This window comes from Tasmannia lanceolata, unplaced genomic scaffold (genome assembly GCF_043159265.1).
Source record: "Tasmannia lanceolata isolate RefF3 unplaced genomic scaffold, GAP_Taslan_0.1 ptg000037l, whole genome shotgun sequence".
Taxonomy (NCBI): domain Eukaryota; kingdom Viridiplantae; phylum Streptophyta; class Magnoliopsida; order Canellales; family Winteraceae; genus Tasmannia; species Tasmannia lanceolata.
In genome coordinates this window covers 55,818,705-55,836,328 of record NW_027518714.1, presented here as the reverse complement: position 1 = coordinate 55,836,328, position 17,624 = coordinate 55,818,705, and the positions used below count along the sequence as shown (strand labels likewise).

Sequence of the window (17,624 nt, the reverse complement as noted above, 5' to 3'; positions counted from 1 at the left end):
GCTCGAAGAGGATAGAAAACCATTCACAAATGGACTCGAGAAAAGAGGCACCGTTCACAAACGGGCTCAAGGAGAAGACAAGACCATTCACAAATGGACTCGAGAAATGAGGCACCATTCACAAACGGGCTCAAGGAGAAGACGAGACCATTCACAAATGGACTCGAGAAATGAGGCACCGTTCACAAACGGGCTCAAGGAGAAGACGAGACCATTCACAAATGGATTCGAGAAATGAGGCACCGTTCACAAACGGGCTCAAGGAGAAGACAAGACCATTCACAAATGGACTCGAGAAATGAGGCACCGTTCACAAACGGGCTCAAAGAGGACACGAGACCATTCACAAATGGACTCAGAAAATGAGGCACCGTTCACAAACGGGCTCAAGGAGAAGATGAGACCATTCACAAATGGACTCAGAGAATGAGACACCGTTCACAAACGGGTTCAAGGAGAAGACGAGACCATTCACAAATGGACTCAAAAAAATGAGGCACCGTTCACAAACGGGCTCAAGGAGAAGACGAGACCATTCACAAATGGACTCGAGAAATGAGGCACCATTCACAAACGGGCTCAAGGAGGACATGAGACCATTCACAAATGGACTCAGAAAATGAGGCACCGTTCACAAACGGGCTCAAGGAGAAGACGAGAACATTCCCAAATGGCCTCGAGAAAAGAGGCACCGTTCACAAACGGGCTCGAAGAATTTAGAGATTTTCATGAATTTGAATTTGACGTAGAATTGGATTTGATGAATTTTGGATTTTTTTTTTTTTTTTTGAACTCAATGAAATCGGGGACATTATAGATCGTGCCCAGTAAAGATATTGGAAACCAAGACTTTGACGAATGATGAGACGACCAACCTTATGAACGAAGAACCATTAGTAACAAGGATGGATTAGGAACACTTTTATGAAACTTCAACAAGATTTTTCTCAATGAGACTGTTGGTCTTGTCTTCTGGGGATTTTGATAACTGAAACCTTGAACAAGACATTTGAGATTGGTAATTTAGAACAATGGCTCTCTCGGATATAATCATGGAAAAGTGGGATTTGCCTCTTGACAGGTGTTTAGATAAACATTTCTTGACCAGGATAGTATTTAACAAACTGGAAGGAGATTCTGAATTTTAATGGTTCGTCTTTCTGAGAAATTGGCTCAACCACCATTGCATCTGGGGCTCTTCCAAGCTTAAGGTGCCTTCCTGGGGTATGATCTTTTTACGGAAGCTGGGCTTTCTGATGTTTCTACTTCTGAACTCTTCTGAGTTGATCTTCTTTGAAATGTAGCTGTTTGACTAGATTCTTGAACCCTTTCAGGTATAATTGCAGGGAGCTGCCTAGGTCGGGCCTCCTTCACCAAGACAGTTACATCATTTGGACATAGGAACGACGATTGACTCTTTCTAAAGAGAAAACTTAGATGAAAGGCACTACTCAAAGGATTGAGCAGCTCTGAAGGAGTGAACTTAGAATGACGAAGATTGACTAACGACACTGACAGACATAGTAATGCTTTTGACTTAGTTAATGTTTTATTTGGTAAGTCTATCATTTCGAGGAATGCTTCTTTTTTCTTTCTTTTTTTCTTTTTTTTTTTGAAATCGTAAACATTAGACTTCTTCCTTGAAACAGTAATGCCTCAAGAATTTAATTACGACTCCTAAGATTGCTTAGCTTCAATGCCCCCAGTTTTGAGGATATCACTTGAATTTGCTTGAACTTCAGTTGATCTTCAGTCATGATACCGGCTGTAGCCTTCTTATACTGATTCTCTTACCATGACCAAGTCACCTCTTCAGGGTTTTTGACTTGGCGGACCGTGCTAGCCTTAACTTTTGCCTGAACCACCTTTCTAGGTTTTCGATCCAGCAGGCTATCCCCTTAGCTTTTGCCTAAGCCGCCCTTTCGGGTTTTCAACTTAGCAGGGGAATGATCTTAAATTTTGCCTAGACCGCCCTTTCAGGTTTTCAGTCTAGCAGATCTTCAAACTCCGTTCTTTTTCTTATTCATCATCATTTTTTTTTTCATTTTTTTTTTATTGTGTCTCGAGACCTAGATCATTAGTTCTGAACACCGGAAGGACTTCATAGGTAGGATAGGGCTTTTCAAAGAATGGCTTAAGGTTCAACAAAATTTTCGACCAAACCTGTGAACAGGTTGCCTACATATCCCAAGGTAGGAATCAGGTCGTGTGTAGTTCAGGGCGAATGCCCCTAGTTTGAAGATAAATTGTTTGAAGGTTAATTGATTTTTCTTTTTTTTTTCTTTCATTCTAGAATGATTGACTTCTCCTCTTTTGGAACTTGTCCCTTTTTTTTCGGGAACGATTGAATTTCTTTTTTTTTTTTGGAACTTGTCCCTTTTTTTTTTGGGAACGATTGAATTTCTTTTCTTTTGGAACTTGTCCCTTTTTTTTCGGGAACGATTGTATTTCTTTTTTTTTGAATCGACCGAACTCGGTTCAACCGAGTTGCCTACGTACCCCAGTGTAGGGATCAGGTCTCGCGTAGTTCGGGGCGAATGCCCCGAGTTTGATGGGTTTTCAATAAAATTTCATTCAGGCTCAAAGGGTTTGCAAACCGGTATTCTTTTGACGTTGGGTTCTGATTTTGGGATTTATTCGGCCAAAGGAGGCCTTCTGATGTTCAAATTGGGAATCAATCCAGGTTACTAGAGTCCCTCTGGTACTGATTATTTATTTATTATTATTTTTCTCTTTTGTTTTTTTTTTTTGCGGAGTTTGACGGCATTTCCAGGTAAGAGATAATGGATCTTCTTCTTTCAAGATTCTAATACGTGCTTTTGACTTTCATAGAGCGAAACTTGTTCTTTGACATCCTCCATCTATGGATTCGTACTCTCTATATCTGATGATCACTTTTCATTGTTTGCTCTTGAACTTTTCATCTTGAATTTGTTGGCTTTATGTTATGAATTTGAGAACCAAGGTCATTGATTGGAAATATGAAAGTTGCTTCCACTCTATGCCCCTTGTATAGCATATATCTTCTCACTTTCTTCATTTTCTTTGAGCTTTCCATCTATGTCTTGCCCCTGGTATCGGTTGTAGCTTTTCTAGACAATCTTCTTATTCTTGAAATAATTTTATCAATTCTTCACACTCTTTAGAGGGTAATGTATTTTCAATCGGCATTCACTGAATCAAAGTTTCAGTGCCAGTGTTTATCATTTCAATTTCATCTTTGAAAGGTTGGGATTGGCGCTCCTCCTCTCGTTCAAGTAATGGCTGTGACTCAAGTGGAGTTTCGTCAATTTTGTCCTCATTTGAGGAGGGAGTCTTATTTTAAGATCAGAAGCACACTTAAGAACAGACACAAGTGAACTTTTTGGAACTGACTGAAATTTTATTTAAAGAAAAGCTATTACATCAGACGACCTATCCTGAACATGCTCAGGATTCACAACTCTAAATAAGAAAGGGAAACAGAAGATAACTTGCCTGGACTAGGCATTGACCTTTAACTGTAAGACCGGACTCAACAATTATACTGACCATGATGACTGACTCAACATAAAATAGTAAGTGACTAAAACTTTAACTGCTGCAACTGTTTGGCGTTGAAGGCTCGGCGAAGGCTGGTTCGTTCTGAACATCATCATGGCTGATACTTTCAATTTTGGACAATGATGACTGATTCGCATAGGGGAATGCGCCTAGCTCAAGGATTCTGAGAGTGAACTCTGAAGGACTTAGCAAAATAATCTTGAAAAAGGTAGCCCCTAGAGGAGGAAGAGACCAAGGATACAAGCAAGATTGGATCATCTGGACCAGGCATGATCAGATCATGAGATTGCATAATCAAAAAATTGTGAGATTCTGCTCCTGCCAGTTAGGGGATGGCATGAAGATACGATCGAATTGTATGACAGAAGAATGAAAGACGCACGATCAAGAGATTAGATGAGATAGCATAAGATTGCTTTCAACGGATAGATCATGAATGACTAATCCTATGAGATCTTTGGAAATGATGGGATTTATATCCTAACCCCAAAGGGAAATTATTTTTTTTTTTCACATTTTATCAGTGTTACCTGAAGGCATCAACCATAATCCTAATCTATCGGAGTGGAGAGAGAATCTCGACTCATGACTTTGTTCGTGTATCTAAGGACCGATCGTGACCATTGGAAGATGGACCACGGCCTAATCTAGACACCAATGGGTAGGATATCCTAAACTAGGCTCACACACGTGATGTACATGTGTTCGTATACTACATGCATGTGTGGGTTAATCTAGGGGTAAGGCCAAGAGTTCCCTTAGCGCGAATCCCTGTTCGATATACTGTACCAGTGTCCGGCGTATCAGTACGTGAACAAGAGATCCGTTTACGTACCATAAAGGTACTAGGCTAAGGGTGGAATGCTTCTCTAGCACAGAGGCACCAGGTGATGAAATCCCAGTCAACCATGCTAGATAACACTCCGGGTTCCTAAAATAGGACGTGTGTGCACGTGAGATGCAAGAGTTTAGATGCAAGTGATGTAAGTGTGTGCAATAAGTTCGCGCAATCTATGATGCCTTCAGGTTTTGTTAGATTAAGTTCGAGTAAAATGTGATGAGAAAATAAAACAAGACAAACTAATCCAACAAGTATAGAGTTTTTATGAGCCAGTTAAATTAAATTCAAATGAATTATCTTTTGAAATTTTGATGAAGTTAGGTGATCCCCAGCAGAGTCGCCAGACTGTGGTACCCGGATCCCACGAGAGGGGCGTGGGGCGCGAGCCGCCGCGCACTCTCTCTTGGTCTCTCGTATCCACGCGATTGGCGTGTGCATTTTAATGTTGATTTGAATTAATCTTTCCTGTGAACTTGGGATCACTAAGGCAATCCGAATTCCACACGAAAGAGAATGACAGAGTCGCCACCTAGATGTGGGATCTAGGACCCATAATTAACCAGAAATCTAGACTCGCTACCTGGTTACGAGAATGGAAGGTATGGGGAGTTATCCGCCACATGCACCATTCCTGCCCGATAATCGGTCTTCGATTCCAAAAGCTAACTCCTTTAAATTTATTTTAAATGGCTCATTCAACTCTATGTTAATGTGCGAACTAAGTGACATGCATCCTATGATCTAATTTCAATGTGAATCCTAAATGTGTATCTTGATTTATTAATTTGTCTGGATTCAATCTAAGTGAAAGTTCTCCTAGAATTCTAATTTCATGAAAAATCCTAAGTGATTTGATTAAGCATTTACAAGAAAATTAATATACAAAACACCACAATTTGTTTGTGGTGCCGACTCGCGGGTGGTATGCCATCAGACATCCAAACTGCCTACGTACCCAAGCCTCACTGGGATCAGAGTCGACGTAGTTCGGTGCACCTAAGCTAAGTTACATATGCCTAACTCAACTAAGACACCGACCTAGACGGGATTGACTGTTTCAACAGCTTTAAGAGAAGTTATTTAATTCAAGTTGAGGATTTTATTATCTTAGGATTTCATCGAAGATGCTATATGATTCTTATCTAAATGCAAGTTGTCCCTTAGACTAATGCAGGTTTGCCTACATCCTAGTTTACTAGGCTTGTCCTAGGGAAAGATTGGGTGACTAGTGTGACTAGACCTTTGGCACGGTTGCTATACATAGCAAACGTCCGTGATGAGGCTGGACTCCTAACTCTAGGACTTCCTAAAACCTAAGACTTCCTAAAACTTAGGACACGACACGACACCGGTGTTCCTAAATTGGGCTCTAAGGGTCCTTACGACGGAAACCGTGATCCAACGGTTCCGAAAGACACAAGACAAATCGATTTAAATTCTCGAGGTTAGTGAAAAAAGGGATGGAAGAGATGATGAAATAGTGTGAGGGAATGAGAAAGATAGAGAAAGGTGCGACTGAACTTGGGAGTGCCAAATTGCCTACGTACCCCGCGATGGGGATCAAACCACACGTAGTTCCGCTGGGGAGGTTACTTGGATTTTGGAAAACAGAATTGGTATTTGGATCAGGAATCGGGTTTGTATTTGAGCATTGGACTTGAGATTCAGAAACATTGATTTAGCAATGGGATTTTGGAATTGGGAATTTGCATCAAAGAATTGAGCATATAGGAATCATCAAGGGTTTGAATTTTGGGAATTCAAAATGGGCGGGCTTATGAGATTCGGCCAAATGGATTCAGACATGCGACTCAGATTGTGTTGGAATATGACTTGGTTAGGCAAAAGGGAGGATGTTCTATTAGGTGTAAAAGGGTATTAGTAGAATAGGGGAATGACTCGGTTGTGACATGGAAGGCCGCAACTTGGTCGAATGCGACTCGGTTGCATTGGGATGGGTTGATTAAGGAATTGGATTGAGTCAACTAAGTGGAGAGTCCAATCAGTTAAAGAGGTTGAGCATACTCGACTAGAGAGTTGGGTCAACTCGACTAGGGAGGTTGGCTAGAGTTGACTCAGTTGAGCTGGGTTGGGATCCCACTTGGTTGGATTGTATTGGGGCGATTTGTCTTAAGCTGCAGGTGGCCTGGCTGGGTTAGATTTAATGTAACCAGATTTATGGATAAATGGTGTGCCTCAGTGAGTGGACAAAGGTATGGCTTGGGTTGATGTGTGGCTATGGTTATAGGGTTTAAGGCTTATGGGTATGGGGTTTAGTGAGTTGGGTCTAAGTTAGGAGCAAACCCGAGACTAGCCATGGTCTAACCAGGAGGAAGCAGGGTACAAACCAGGGTGCGGACCAGGGTGCACCAGGGTGCGAACCAGCAGGGAACCAGGGTGCGAACCAGCAGGGGAACCAGGGTGCAACCAGCAGGGAACCTGGGTGCAACCAGCAGCGAACCTGGGTGCAACCAGGGTCTAACCAGAGTGCGAACCAGCAGGGAACCAGGGTGCGAACCAGTATCGAACCTGGGTGCAACCAGCAACGAACCTGGGTGCAACCAGGGTCTAACCAGAGGCTAACCAGGGGGAACCAGGGTGTGAACCAGGGTACGAACCAGAGTATAACCAGGGGCTGGCCAGGGTGCGAACCAGGGTGCGAATTAGTAGGGAACCAGAGTGCGAACCAGCAGGGAACCAGGGTGCGAACCAGCAGGGAACCAGGGTGCAACCAGTATCGAACCTGGGTGCAACCAGCAGCGAACCTGAGTGCAACCAGGAGCTAACCAGAGGCTAACCAGGGGGAACCAGGGTGTGAACCATTAGGGAAAAATAAAAATGAAGACCAGATGGGTTAAGAGAAGAGGGAAACATGTATAACTTCAAAGTCTACCATCAAGAAGAATATGAGTAAAGATTGATCCTAGATGCTTCCTAACATGGTTTTTCTTTTAAAGTAAAAGATATGCATGAAAACAGACCCTACATAGAATTGAAATAAATGCCTACCTCTTTGAAAACCCACTTTGTGTTTGATTTTTCTTTGATGTTAATTCCTTGAAGATGATTCCTTGCTTGATAATGACCGCTTTTGATATATATCACCCAACGTATAAAATCACCCGATCCGGCAAGGATGGCCGAACCCTTGAAGAGATGAGGGAGAGGGATGAATTTTCTAAGAGAGGGGTTCTTTTTCTTCTTCTCTTTGGATGGTGGGATGAGAGGGTATTTATAGGAGAATGGGATAGGAGGTTAGGTGAGGTTAGGTGAGGTTAGGTAAGGTTAGGTGAGGTTAGGTAAGGTTAGGTGAGGTTAGGTGAGGTTTGGGTGGTTAGGATGAGAGGAGAGGTTAGGTGAGGTTAGGTGAGGTTTGGATGGTTAGGATGAGAGGAGAGGTTAGGTGGTTTTGGATGGTGAGACCCAGGTCAAGATCTGTCATTGATCTAACGATTTACGGAAATCGGGTCTCGGAATGGAATCAGGGTCCGGGCTATGAAGTGACCCTAGCTTATTTTGTCCCGATTGATGATCCGTAAAGTCAGATCAAGATATTAATGACCTAAAACATATAAATCAATGATAGAGGGGGTTCTCACATGGATTTAACACACTAAATTCACTAATCAGGGTATTTTTCAATTTTTCGGATCTAATCATCTCACCAGGTACATCTCTTTATCATTTTGTTTTTTTCAAAAAATTTGAGGATGGATCAATATATTAGGTTATTGTTGGTTAAAGTAAAGCAAAATGTGGGTGTCTACAGGTTCAGTGGGCTCTTTTATTCCACTTGCTGGGACACAATCAAATCTGATCTAGTGGCTGCTTCCAAAGCTTTCCTGGCGGGAGGTAAATTATCTAAACACTACTCATCTACATTCATTTGATTGATCCCAAAGTTGGAAAACCCAAAAGATTTCTCAGACTTCAGACCCATCAGCCTTTGTAACTTTTGTTATAAGATTTTCTCCAAAGTTATTGTATCAAGACTTGCAAAAGTATTGCCAAATCTAATCTCCCTAGAACAAGGAGCTTTTGTCAAAGGCAGGTTCATTTCGGACAACATAGCAATCGCTCAAGAAATGATGACAGGGTTGAAGAAAAAAGTAAGAGGCAGCAATGTGATGCTAAAAATAGATATGGCCAAAGCATTTGACAGACTCAACTGGAAATTCATGCAAGATGTGCTAAAAAGGTTTGGATTCTCTAATCAATGGAGAAAGCTTATCAAGGAGGCTACTCAAAGTTGCTGGTTCTCAGTCATTCTGAATGGTGAGCCCAATGGATTCTTTAGATCTTCACGAGGATTGAGACAAGGAGATCCCCTGTCGCCCTGCCTTTTTATTCTAGGAGAGGAAGTTCTAAGCCGAGGGCTCTCCTCTGTTTTTAGAGACGGCCGAGCAACATATTTTCAAAGGTGCAGAGACAGCATCCCGATCACCCACTGCTTGTTTGCGGACGACACCATAATCTTCTCAAATGGGAGTAAACATAGCCTCCAGCAAGTCATGTCCTTCCTCGGTAAATACGAACAAGCATCAGGCCAACTAGTTAACAAATCAAAGAGTTGCTTTGCTGTTTCTGAGAAGACCTCTCCATCTAGAAGAACAATTATCGCAAGCACAACTGGATTCACTAATAAAATTCCACCAATCACTTACTTGGGAGTACCTCTCTATGTAGGGCGTGTGAAATCCAGCTTCTTCGATGATTTAATTCAGAAGATAAGAAGAAAGATAGAGGGCTGGAAAGGTAAACTTCTTTCCCAAGCTGGGAGATTAGTTCTCATCAATCATGTCCTGTCCAGCACTCCTATTCACACATTATCAGCAATGTGTCCTCCCAAAGAGGTCCTAAAGAGAATAGAGAACTTGTTGTCAAGTTTTTGGTGGGGCGGCAGTGATCAAGGAGCCAAAATGCACTGGGTATCATGGAGCCGTATATCCAAGCCCAAAGTGGAGGGCGGCCTGGCTACTAAATCCCTTTCGGAACTCAGCTCAGCATTCAGATTAAAGTCTCTTCACCACCTCCACTCTAACAACTCGTTATGGAGCTCCCTTATCAGATCGATATACTGCAGAAAACATCACTTGAATTTAATTCAACCATCTCGTGGTTGTTCAAAAATGTGGAAAGAAATCTTATCTGTTCGAGCTACTTGGATTCAAAATTCGAGATGGATTATTGGAAATGGATCCATCTCTTTTTGGGCTGATCTCTGGATGGGTAGCACCCCATTATTCTTCTTGGCTGAAAATAGAGAAGACATAAACATCACTGCTACTATCAAAGACATGCTCCTTCCATCAGGGGGCTGGAACATGGAGATCATTGAACCACACCTCTCGACAGTCTGGCTTGAGGTGTTATTCAACACCAGGCTCCAATTGAATGAATCTCCAGATATTTTGATTTGGTGTCCCACCCCATCAGGCACCTTTACTACCAATTCAGCATGGATCGTCAACAGAACTAGAAATAGCAATGTGAACTGGGCCGCACCAACCTGGGGATCTATCCCTCCAAAAATCAGCTGTTTCCTCTGGAAAGTTTTCCAGGATGCCATTGCCACAGATGAAAGAATAAAAAGCAAGCACATTCAGGCGCCATCCAAATGTGTTTGTTGCTCGATCCATAAAGAGGAAACCATGAACCACCTATTCATAGACGGAGAGTTAGCTCGATCTATTTGGTCAGAGTTTGCCAACCTTTGGAACTTCAATCTGATCCAATTTCAGTCTATCAAGACTAGAATTATAAGTTGGTGGAAAGCAGGAACTAAAAGAAAAACTCAAGCAGCCCATCTATTCAGCCTCACAGCTCCCATCATAGCTTGGGAAATTTGGAAAGAGCGGTGTCGCAGACGAATGGATGGAAAATCTAATTCCACCAATAGAATCATCAGCACCATTTCAGAGGGTATCAGAAACCTGGATTATAGCAATTCTCCTCTCAAGGAACCAAACTTGTTAGAGGTTCTTTCTCTGTCCCAGCTTGGCATTTCTCCTTGCCGTCCAAGGATTCAAAAGGATTGCTGGATTCTATGGAAGAGACCACCTAAAGGAACTCTTAAGCTCAATATAGATGGAGCTTCGAAGGGGAACCCTGGAGAAGCAGGTGGAGGAGGAGTTATTCGAAATGAAAAATCTACGGTTATCTTAGCTTTCTCTCTTTACTACGAGAAAGGCTCTAACATGGTTGCGGAAACTCGTGCACTCTTGGACGGGCTCCGCTGTTGCATGGCCTTTAATATGAGCAAGATAATCGTGGAATCTGATAGCAAAGTTCTGATCGATCTCATCGACGGGAAAGGGCAAATCCCTTGGGCAATCCAATATCTCTGGAAGGAAATTCAACCACTTCTTTGCATTTTGTCTCCCACTTGCAAACACCAATTCAGAGAGGGAAACTCAGTTGCAGATGCCCTTGCAAACTTCGGCTGCTCATCAAGATCCAATTTGTTCTATCCCTCCTGGGCCTCCATGCCTCGCCTGGTAAGAGGGGCAGCAAGATGTGATGCACTTGGCCTTCCCAACATCAGAAGCAAGATCATCTAAGGGCACTCTCCCTTATAAGGATTGATTGTTGTCTTTTTCCTATGGCTTTTAATTGCTATTTTGTCGAGTTAGAGGCTTCCCCTCCTCCTTTCTCTCTTTCTAGGGCTACGGCTTCCTGTATTGATGGCTAGGAGGTTTTCCCTCCTCTTGTATGGTCCCAACTTTTTATCTATAAATTTGCCGATCCACCCCGGGGTCGTTATCTTTCCGGGTTAAAAAAAAAAAAAAAAAAAAAAAAAAAAAAAAAAAAAAAAGTTGAGTTGAAGAAGAGTGAAACCGACAACCTCAATGGAATTATATTCGAAAATGGTGTCCTCAGTCTCCCTATATTTCGAATCCACTCTACCACTGAATCAGTGCTCCTCAATCTTGTGGCCTTTGAGCATCTTCATGCGGGCGCAACCCACCAAGTGAGTTTGTTGATGAGAAGTATAAATGTCATGGAAACCACATGGAGTGATGAGGCAGTCCCCATATTCATCCAAAAGATTAAAATGACATGGGATTCAAACCTAAATATAAGGGTAGGTGATATGATATAAATCAGGAGTTGAATGACTATTTCATCATGAGAACGAAAAAGTGGATGAGTGGGGTTCTAACCTCAAGCAGACTTACTTCAAAAATCCTTAGACTTTCTTAGCTCTCATTGTAGGAGCTTTGCTTTTGGTTTGCACCCTCATTCAGACCATCCCTACATTACAATCATTATAGTTGTTTAACCATATTTGATGGATGATCACTAAATGCAAATCCCTTGCCTGTGCTTCTATTCTCTAATATTCTCTTTGCAATGAACATTCATAATAAAGTCATGTATTATAGCCTCTGAGCTTGAAATGTAATGCTTTTTATAGTTCTTTCTATGCTCTCTGAGCTTCTAATGTACCATCTGTCTTCTGAGAGAGAGAGAGAGAGAGAGAGAGAGAGAGAGAGAGAGAGAGAGAGAGAGAGAGTCTTATAGTGAGTCATGTATGTATGTGAAATCAAAACCTTTGATCTTGTAGAGCATTCCACCTTTGTTCTCCCTCTCTCCTTCCACACAAATTTCTTCTCCTAGGGCAGAAATGGTTTTGGTGAGTCTTTCTAATCCCGATAAAGCCTTCAAAGAGAGTATTTACAGGTTCTCTTAAGAAACCTTAACCACAATTAACTCCAGGGACAAAAAGGTCCCTCACTAACAAAGGGAAAACTAATTTTTGTTGAGAGTAGTTCATTATTGAGAGACCTGTTTGTTAAACCTTCATAGATATGTTAAACCTTCATAATGAACTGCCTGTTTGTTGGGGCACTATTTTACTTCTTTGAATATGTTAGTGCATCAAAAAGTACCTGCAAAGTGAAGTGCATCAATTGCTTGAGTAGGATGGGCGATCAATTCCGAAAAAGTTATCAACAGCCAATGAAGAGGATTTAGTATAGTAAAGTGTTGTACACTACCTTGATAAAATTCAGTAACGGGTACAGCATGTGTTAGGAATTAACAACGAAGCAGAATAACGATATGCGAAAGATAAATGAAAATTCACACATAAAACACATAGATTTACATGGTCCACCCAGAATGATATGGGCTACATCCACAGCTGAGCAATAAGCCAACGATTCCACTATTTAAAGAAGAGAATAAAAAGCCCTCACAACCCCTCATGGCTGCTCCTGATATCACACCCTGTATATAGGGTTCTGAGTCATGTTATGATGAAGGGAAAAACTGAGATCAGACTTCACCAATAACAGTAGACCTGGCAAACGGGTGGGTCCGGCCGGGTCAACCCGCGGGTGATGCGGGTGCGGGTCACACGGGTCGGGTCAGGAGATGACCCGCATTTTTGCGGGTCAGAATTTTGGTGACCCGCGCGGCCCGCGGGTGGGCTGGGTCAACCCGCGGGTCACCTGCAAATTCAAACAGTAGTTTGTTTTGGAAAATATTATCACTGAATTTTGATGAGGGGGGTATGGCCGGCACCGTGGGATGATCCAAACTGTCCATTAGATGGCCCACAGCCTAAATAGGTTGTACCACAAATCAATAGATTTCAAAGAAAAGAATAAGAAGAAAGAAGAGGAAGAAAAAAAATAGGGAAAAATTTACCATGCTTGACCTTTTGAACTGAGCTTCTCTTTAGCCATTTGTTTAAAAAAAAATCCTAAAAAATCCAATTTCACTAGAATCGCTTCAAGAAATCCAAAAAAGCAACTTTCTTTTGAGGTAAACGACTTTTCTTCTCATAAATATCAACAAAAAAACAATCTCCTTAGTTTTCCAACTTGAGTTCTTCACAAATTCTGCTCATTTGTTCAGATCTGATGAATCTAGAAATCTTCTATTGGTATCTGGTCTGAAGTAGGAGACGAAAATGGGTGGAAAACGCAGAGAGAGAGAGAGAGAGAGAGAGAGAGAGAGAGGGGGGGGGAGATGAAATTTGGATTCTAAAGGCAGATCAGACAAACATCATTTGAACAAACAAATAGGCAGAAGCAGATGAGTTTTCTATCTTATTTTTATGGTTTCAGCATTTGTTTTTTTATTTCATCTGCTGAGAATCTCACTCTTGCAACGTCCTTTTTTTCTCTTTTTAATTCCTTTCGTGGTCTTCAATCTGTTTGCCAACTGGGTTTTTACCCTTTTGGAAAGTTATATATTCACCCCCTTTTCTTACCTGGGACAGCCCCCTCGAGTCTATTTATGAATTATCTTTTTCTATTCTGGTCTCCTGGTCAATGGTCATGACTCATGATGTTTTTGCAGGGATTTCCATCCCTCATCAATTTCACGTCTACCCTCTCATTAATGAAGAGAAGGAAAGGAAGGGTATTTTGGTAATTTACATGAAATCCTAAATTACATCACCTAAAATTATAGGTGGGGCCTAAAATGATCTTAACCATTTATCTGCTGGGCCATGTTCTGAAAATCTTTTTTTGTCATGATTCATCCATAGGGAAAATACACAGAGACACTACCTGTATAACAGCTCAATTTTTTGAATATTTTAGAGTTATTCTTGGTAAACGAGAGACATAGTACGGACCATCCACTTACAATCGTACCATCCACTTTTTCATGACTACAGTACGGACCTGTTTGGAAAAGTTTGAAAAATATTTCTTGACTTCAGTACGGACCACTTTTTCACCACTACAGTACGGAAAAGTTTGTAAATGAGCCTTACTGTTCAGCTGAAATGCCAGCTTGCAATCACCCACTTTTTCAAGACTACAGTACGGTCCTGTTTGGAAAACTTTGAAAAATATTTCTTACTCTTTTTTTTAATTAAGAAAAACTTCAATTTATGAAGATATCCCTCTAAATTAACCATAATCATATTGTTTCCCTCTAAACAGTAGAAATTTTAAAAAATAATCTCAAGAAAATATTTTCCATCAGAAATGTTTCTCTTGTAATCCAAACAGGGCCTAAGTTGAAATTCCTGATTGTGAGATTTTTCACCATCTAATCTAAAAGTCTAAAACATTAAACCTCTTGACTACAATAAAATTCAGAACTGGTATCTGTGACATGTCTAGTTAGCAAGCAAATGGGGAAAATAATAGCTATTCCAAACATTGATGCCAGTCTCCATATTAATTCACATAATAGTTATTCCGAACACAGATTAAACTGAGAGCCGATTACCGTTGATTAGAGACATTTCACAGAACAAAATTACAATAAAACAAGTTATGAGAAGTGAGAAGAGAGAGAGAGAGAGAGAGAGAGAGAGGGGGGGTGGGTTTTTTGTAGACCTGGCAAAAAGCGACCTGTGCCCGCGGGTTGACCCGGCCCGCCCGCAAATTTGCGGGCACGGGTCTACGTTTAGTGACCCGTCAAAAACTAACCCGCGGGTGACCCAACCCGCAAAAACACGGGCCGGGTCGGGTCAACCCGCGGGCACCCGCATTTTTACAGTATTATTTAATTTTTTTGAGAATGTTATCATCACTGCTGTTTTTTATGAGGGAACTCCTCACTTTATAAAAAGTGCGGTATGGCCTGCACTATAGGATTATCCAAACCGTCCATTAGATGGGCCATAGCCTAAATAGGTTATGCCCCAAAATTATTTCCATTAGTTGATTCTAACCCTCCGATCTATATAGGGTTAGGATCAACCCTCTAACATTCAGATTGGAGGGCTAGGATCATCCTATGGAAATGATTTTTGGAGCATAACCTATTTAGGCTATGGCCCATCTAATGGACGGTTTGGATCATCCTATGGTGTGGGCCATACCATACTTTTAATAAAGTGAGAGTGCGCTCGTATGAAAAGAGTAGTGTTGATAACATTTTCATCTGTTTTTTATTTTATAATAATTTGCTACCAACTGGAAGATGCCGCCCCATGGCAAATGTGCTAGCAAAAGTAAAAAAGTAATCATTACACAAAAAAAAGTAAAATAGCTAAAGTATAAAGTTTTAAATGAAAAATTACCTAGAAATGGTTATGAAATTGTAAAATTATGAAAAAAATACTAATAAAATATATAAGGTTATGACAATTACTGAAAAAAACACATATAGTAAACTCAGAATAATTATTACAATCCAATAAAATATATAAGGTTATGGCAATTACTGAAAAAAACACATACGTTAAACTTAGAATAATTATTACAATCCCAAATTTAGGTTACCGGCGGATTTACCCGGACCCGCCCGGGTGGGGTCTGGGTACATGAAATGGCTACCCGCAGGATCGCGGGTATTTTTTACCCGTACCCGTTGGGTCCGTAACCGTACGGGTCGTACCCGTACCCGCACGGGTTACCCGTTTGCCGGGTCTAGTTTTTTGTATGCTGATTGTAAATTTGTAATATCTCTTTCTAATTAACGGGTAGGGGTCCCCGCGAAAGATTAGAAAGGCCGGAGAGTGATGGGACTGCAACAAATTAATGAAGCCCACGCGGGTTGGTACGATTTGTCAGTGGAAAGGACGTAGGTCCTGGCCAAATGAATCTGATAATCTCAGCCTTTGTCTTTACATTGAAAGCATCCCATGGGGCAACAATCATGTGGATCACATCATAATGGTATAAGAGATCAACGGCCTCGATTTTACATATGTATCATTTTCAAGGATCCAAAAATTAAGGGAGATGATTTTTGGGCAGGCTTTAACGTTATTTGACGTCAAAACACGTTAAAGGGAGTACGATTTATGGAGTTGCGAAAAATCATCACCCAAAATTAAGCGCTATGATAAAATCACATCCCCTGTAGGATAATTTGCACCCCTTGGCGTTAAAAAGCGTTAAAAGTCTGCCACATACCCCCTTTAGAGGGGCGCGACTTATCCTGCAGGAGTAGTGAAAAGTCTGCCACATACCCTCCTTTCAAAGGGCGCGACTTATCCTGCAGGGGGAGTGAATTTATCATCGCCCAAAATTAAATGCCATTGTTGAATTTTGGGAAATTATATATTCGCTCGCTTTTCTTCCCCGGCCCAAACCCCATGTAGCGTAAAAAGAGTAGTAAAAAGTACACTAATAGGGGGTGGACTGGGGAAGAAGCGGGGCGAATATAAGGAGCTCGATTTAGCCTCACTTCTATTATAATTTATAAGATCCTGCAACAAAATTGAGGAATTGATGGTTAAATTGAGGAATTGATGGTTTTGTGGTTGAGTTGAGACTTGAGATCATTGCAACCATGGTTGAAGAAGCAACAACAGCGGGAAATTGGGAGTGGGTCATCGAACTAGAAGAGCGAGGCAGGTCTTTGGACAATAGGAACGACAATCTTTGGGAAAAACAATCGATATACAGAGTACCCACTTCCATCAAAAATCTCAACAGGAAGGTGTACGAGCCACGATTAGTTTCATTGGGTCCTTATCATCACGGAACTCCAGAGTTGAAGGCAATGGAAGAACACAAGGAGAGAGCTCTACATAACTTCTGCAAAAAAACAAAAAAAAGATTAAGTGTTTTCGTAGAGGCGTTAAAAGGAATTGTAGAAGACTTGATGGGTTCATATGACATGCTGGAGGAAGAATGGAGAGATACAAGTAGATTCCTACAACTCATGATCGTCGACGGATGTTTCTTGTTCGAAATCTTAGATGGACGGATTGCCGATCATGAAAAGAACGACCCCATTTTTAGCTCCCAAGGAATATTAAACAACAAGGATGTTATGATGCAAGACATGTTGAAGATCGAAAACCAAGTGCCTCTGATAGTTCTTACAACATTGGCTGCTACTGCATGGGGGAAGACGGTAGATGAGGTGAGGCTTAGTCTAAAGCCATGAGTGCTTTCTCTTTCATTCTTTTCCCCTTTTGTTTCTAGCAGCATTTTAATTTTAAGATAGACCTACGACCTCTGTTGATGGATACCTCTAAAAAAAATTTGTGCGTAATCTAGTAGATTAACTTGAAATAACTTTACCTGCTAATAAGAACGGATTCTAGTGTTATCTAAATAGGCCCTGAATGTATATAAACGAATCGTTTATAATTGTGTTCGTAGATCTATCTTTGCATTATTTTATTTAGAAAATTTTACCCCTTAAAAGCTAGTCGTTAAATGGGGGGTGCCCAAGCCCTTGTAAGCCCATCCACATCTTCTGAGTTTTCTGTTGTGGGATCTTTGCTTTTGCATGGAACCCCCAAAGGTCGGTTCAAGCTTTCTAAAAAATGAATTGGAAAGACAGTAAAAATGAAGGCGGAACC

The 17,624-nt window shown here is 41.2% G+C and overlaps 1 protein-coding gene and 1 long non-coding RNA gene across 3 annotated transcripts; one reads left to right on the top strand and one right to left on the bottom strand.

Annotated features, from left to right (window-relative positions):
• Window positions 1–3,361: 3,361 nt before the first annotated feature.
• On the bottom strand, window positions 3,362–8,103 carry LOC143861820 (uncharacterized). Of its 2 annotated transcripts, none has more exons than XR_013240029.1 (2): window positions 7,394–8,103; window positions 3,362–3,861 (listed from the first exon to the last, which is right to left on the bottom strand). It is a non-coding gene; the product is annotated as an uncharacterized LOC143861820 (long non-coding RNA). The 2 variants fall into 2 exon arrangements; XR_013240030.1 differs by having other exon boundaries at window positions 3,362–3,801.
• An 8,497-nt stretch (window positions 8,104–16,600) lies between these two features.
• LOC143861611 (UPF0481 protein At3g47200-like) lies at window positions 16,601–17,203 on the top strand. The gene has a single exon (XM_077372508.1). The coding sequence runs from the start codon at window positions 16,601–16,603 to the stop codon at window positions 17,201–17,203; it is 603 nt and encodes a 200-aa protein (XP_077228623.1).
• The last annotated feature ends 421 nt before the right edge of the window (window positions 17,204–17,624 follow it).

Coding starts and splice junctions, on each gene's coding strand:
- LOC143861611 (XM_077372508.1), top strand. CDS start 16,601: ATGGTTGAAGAAGCAACAACAGCGGGAAATTGGGAGTGGGTCATCGAA.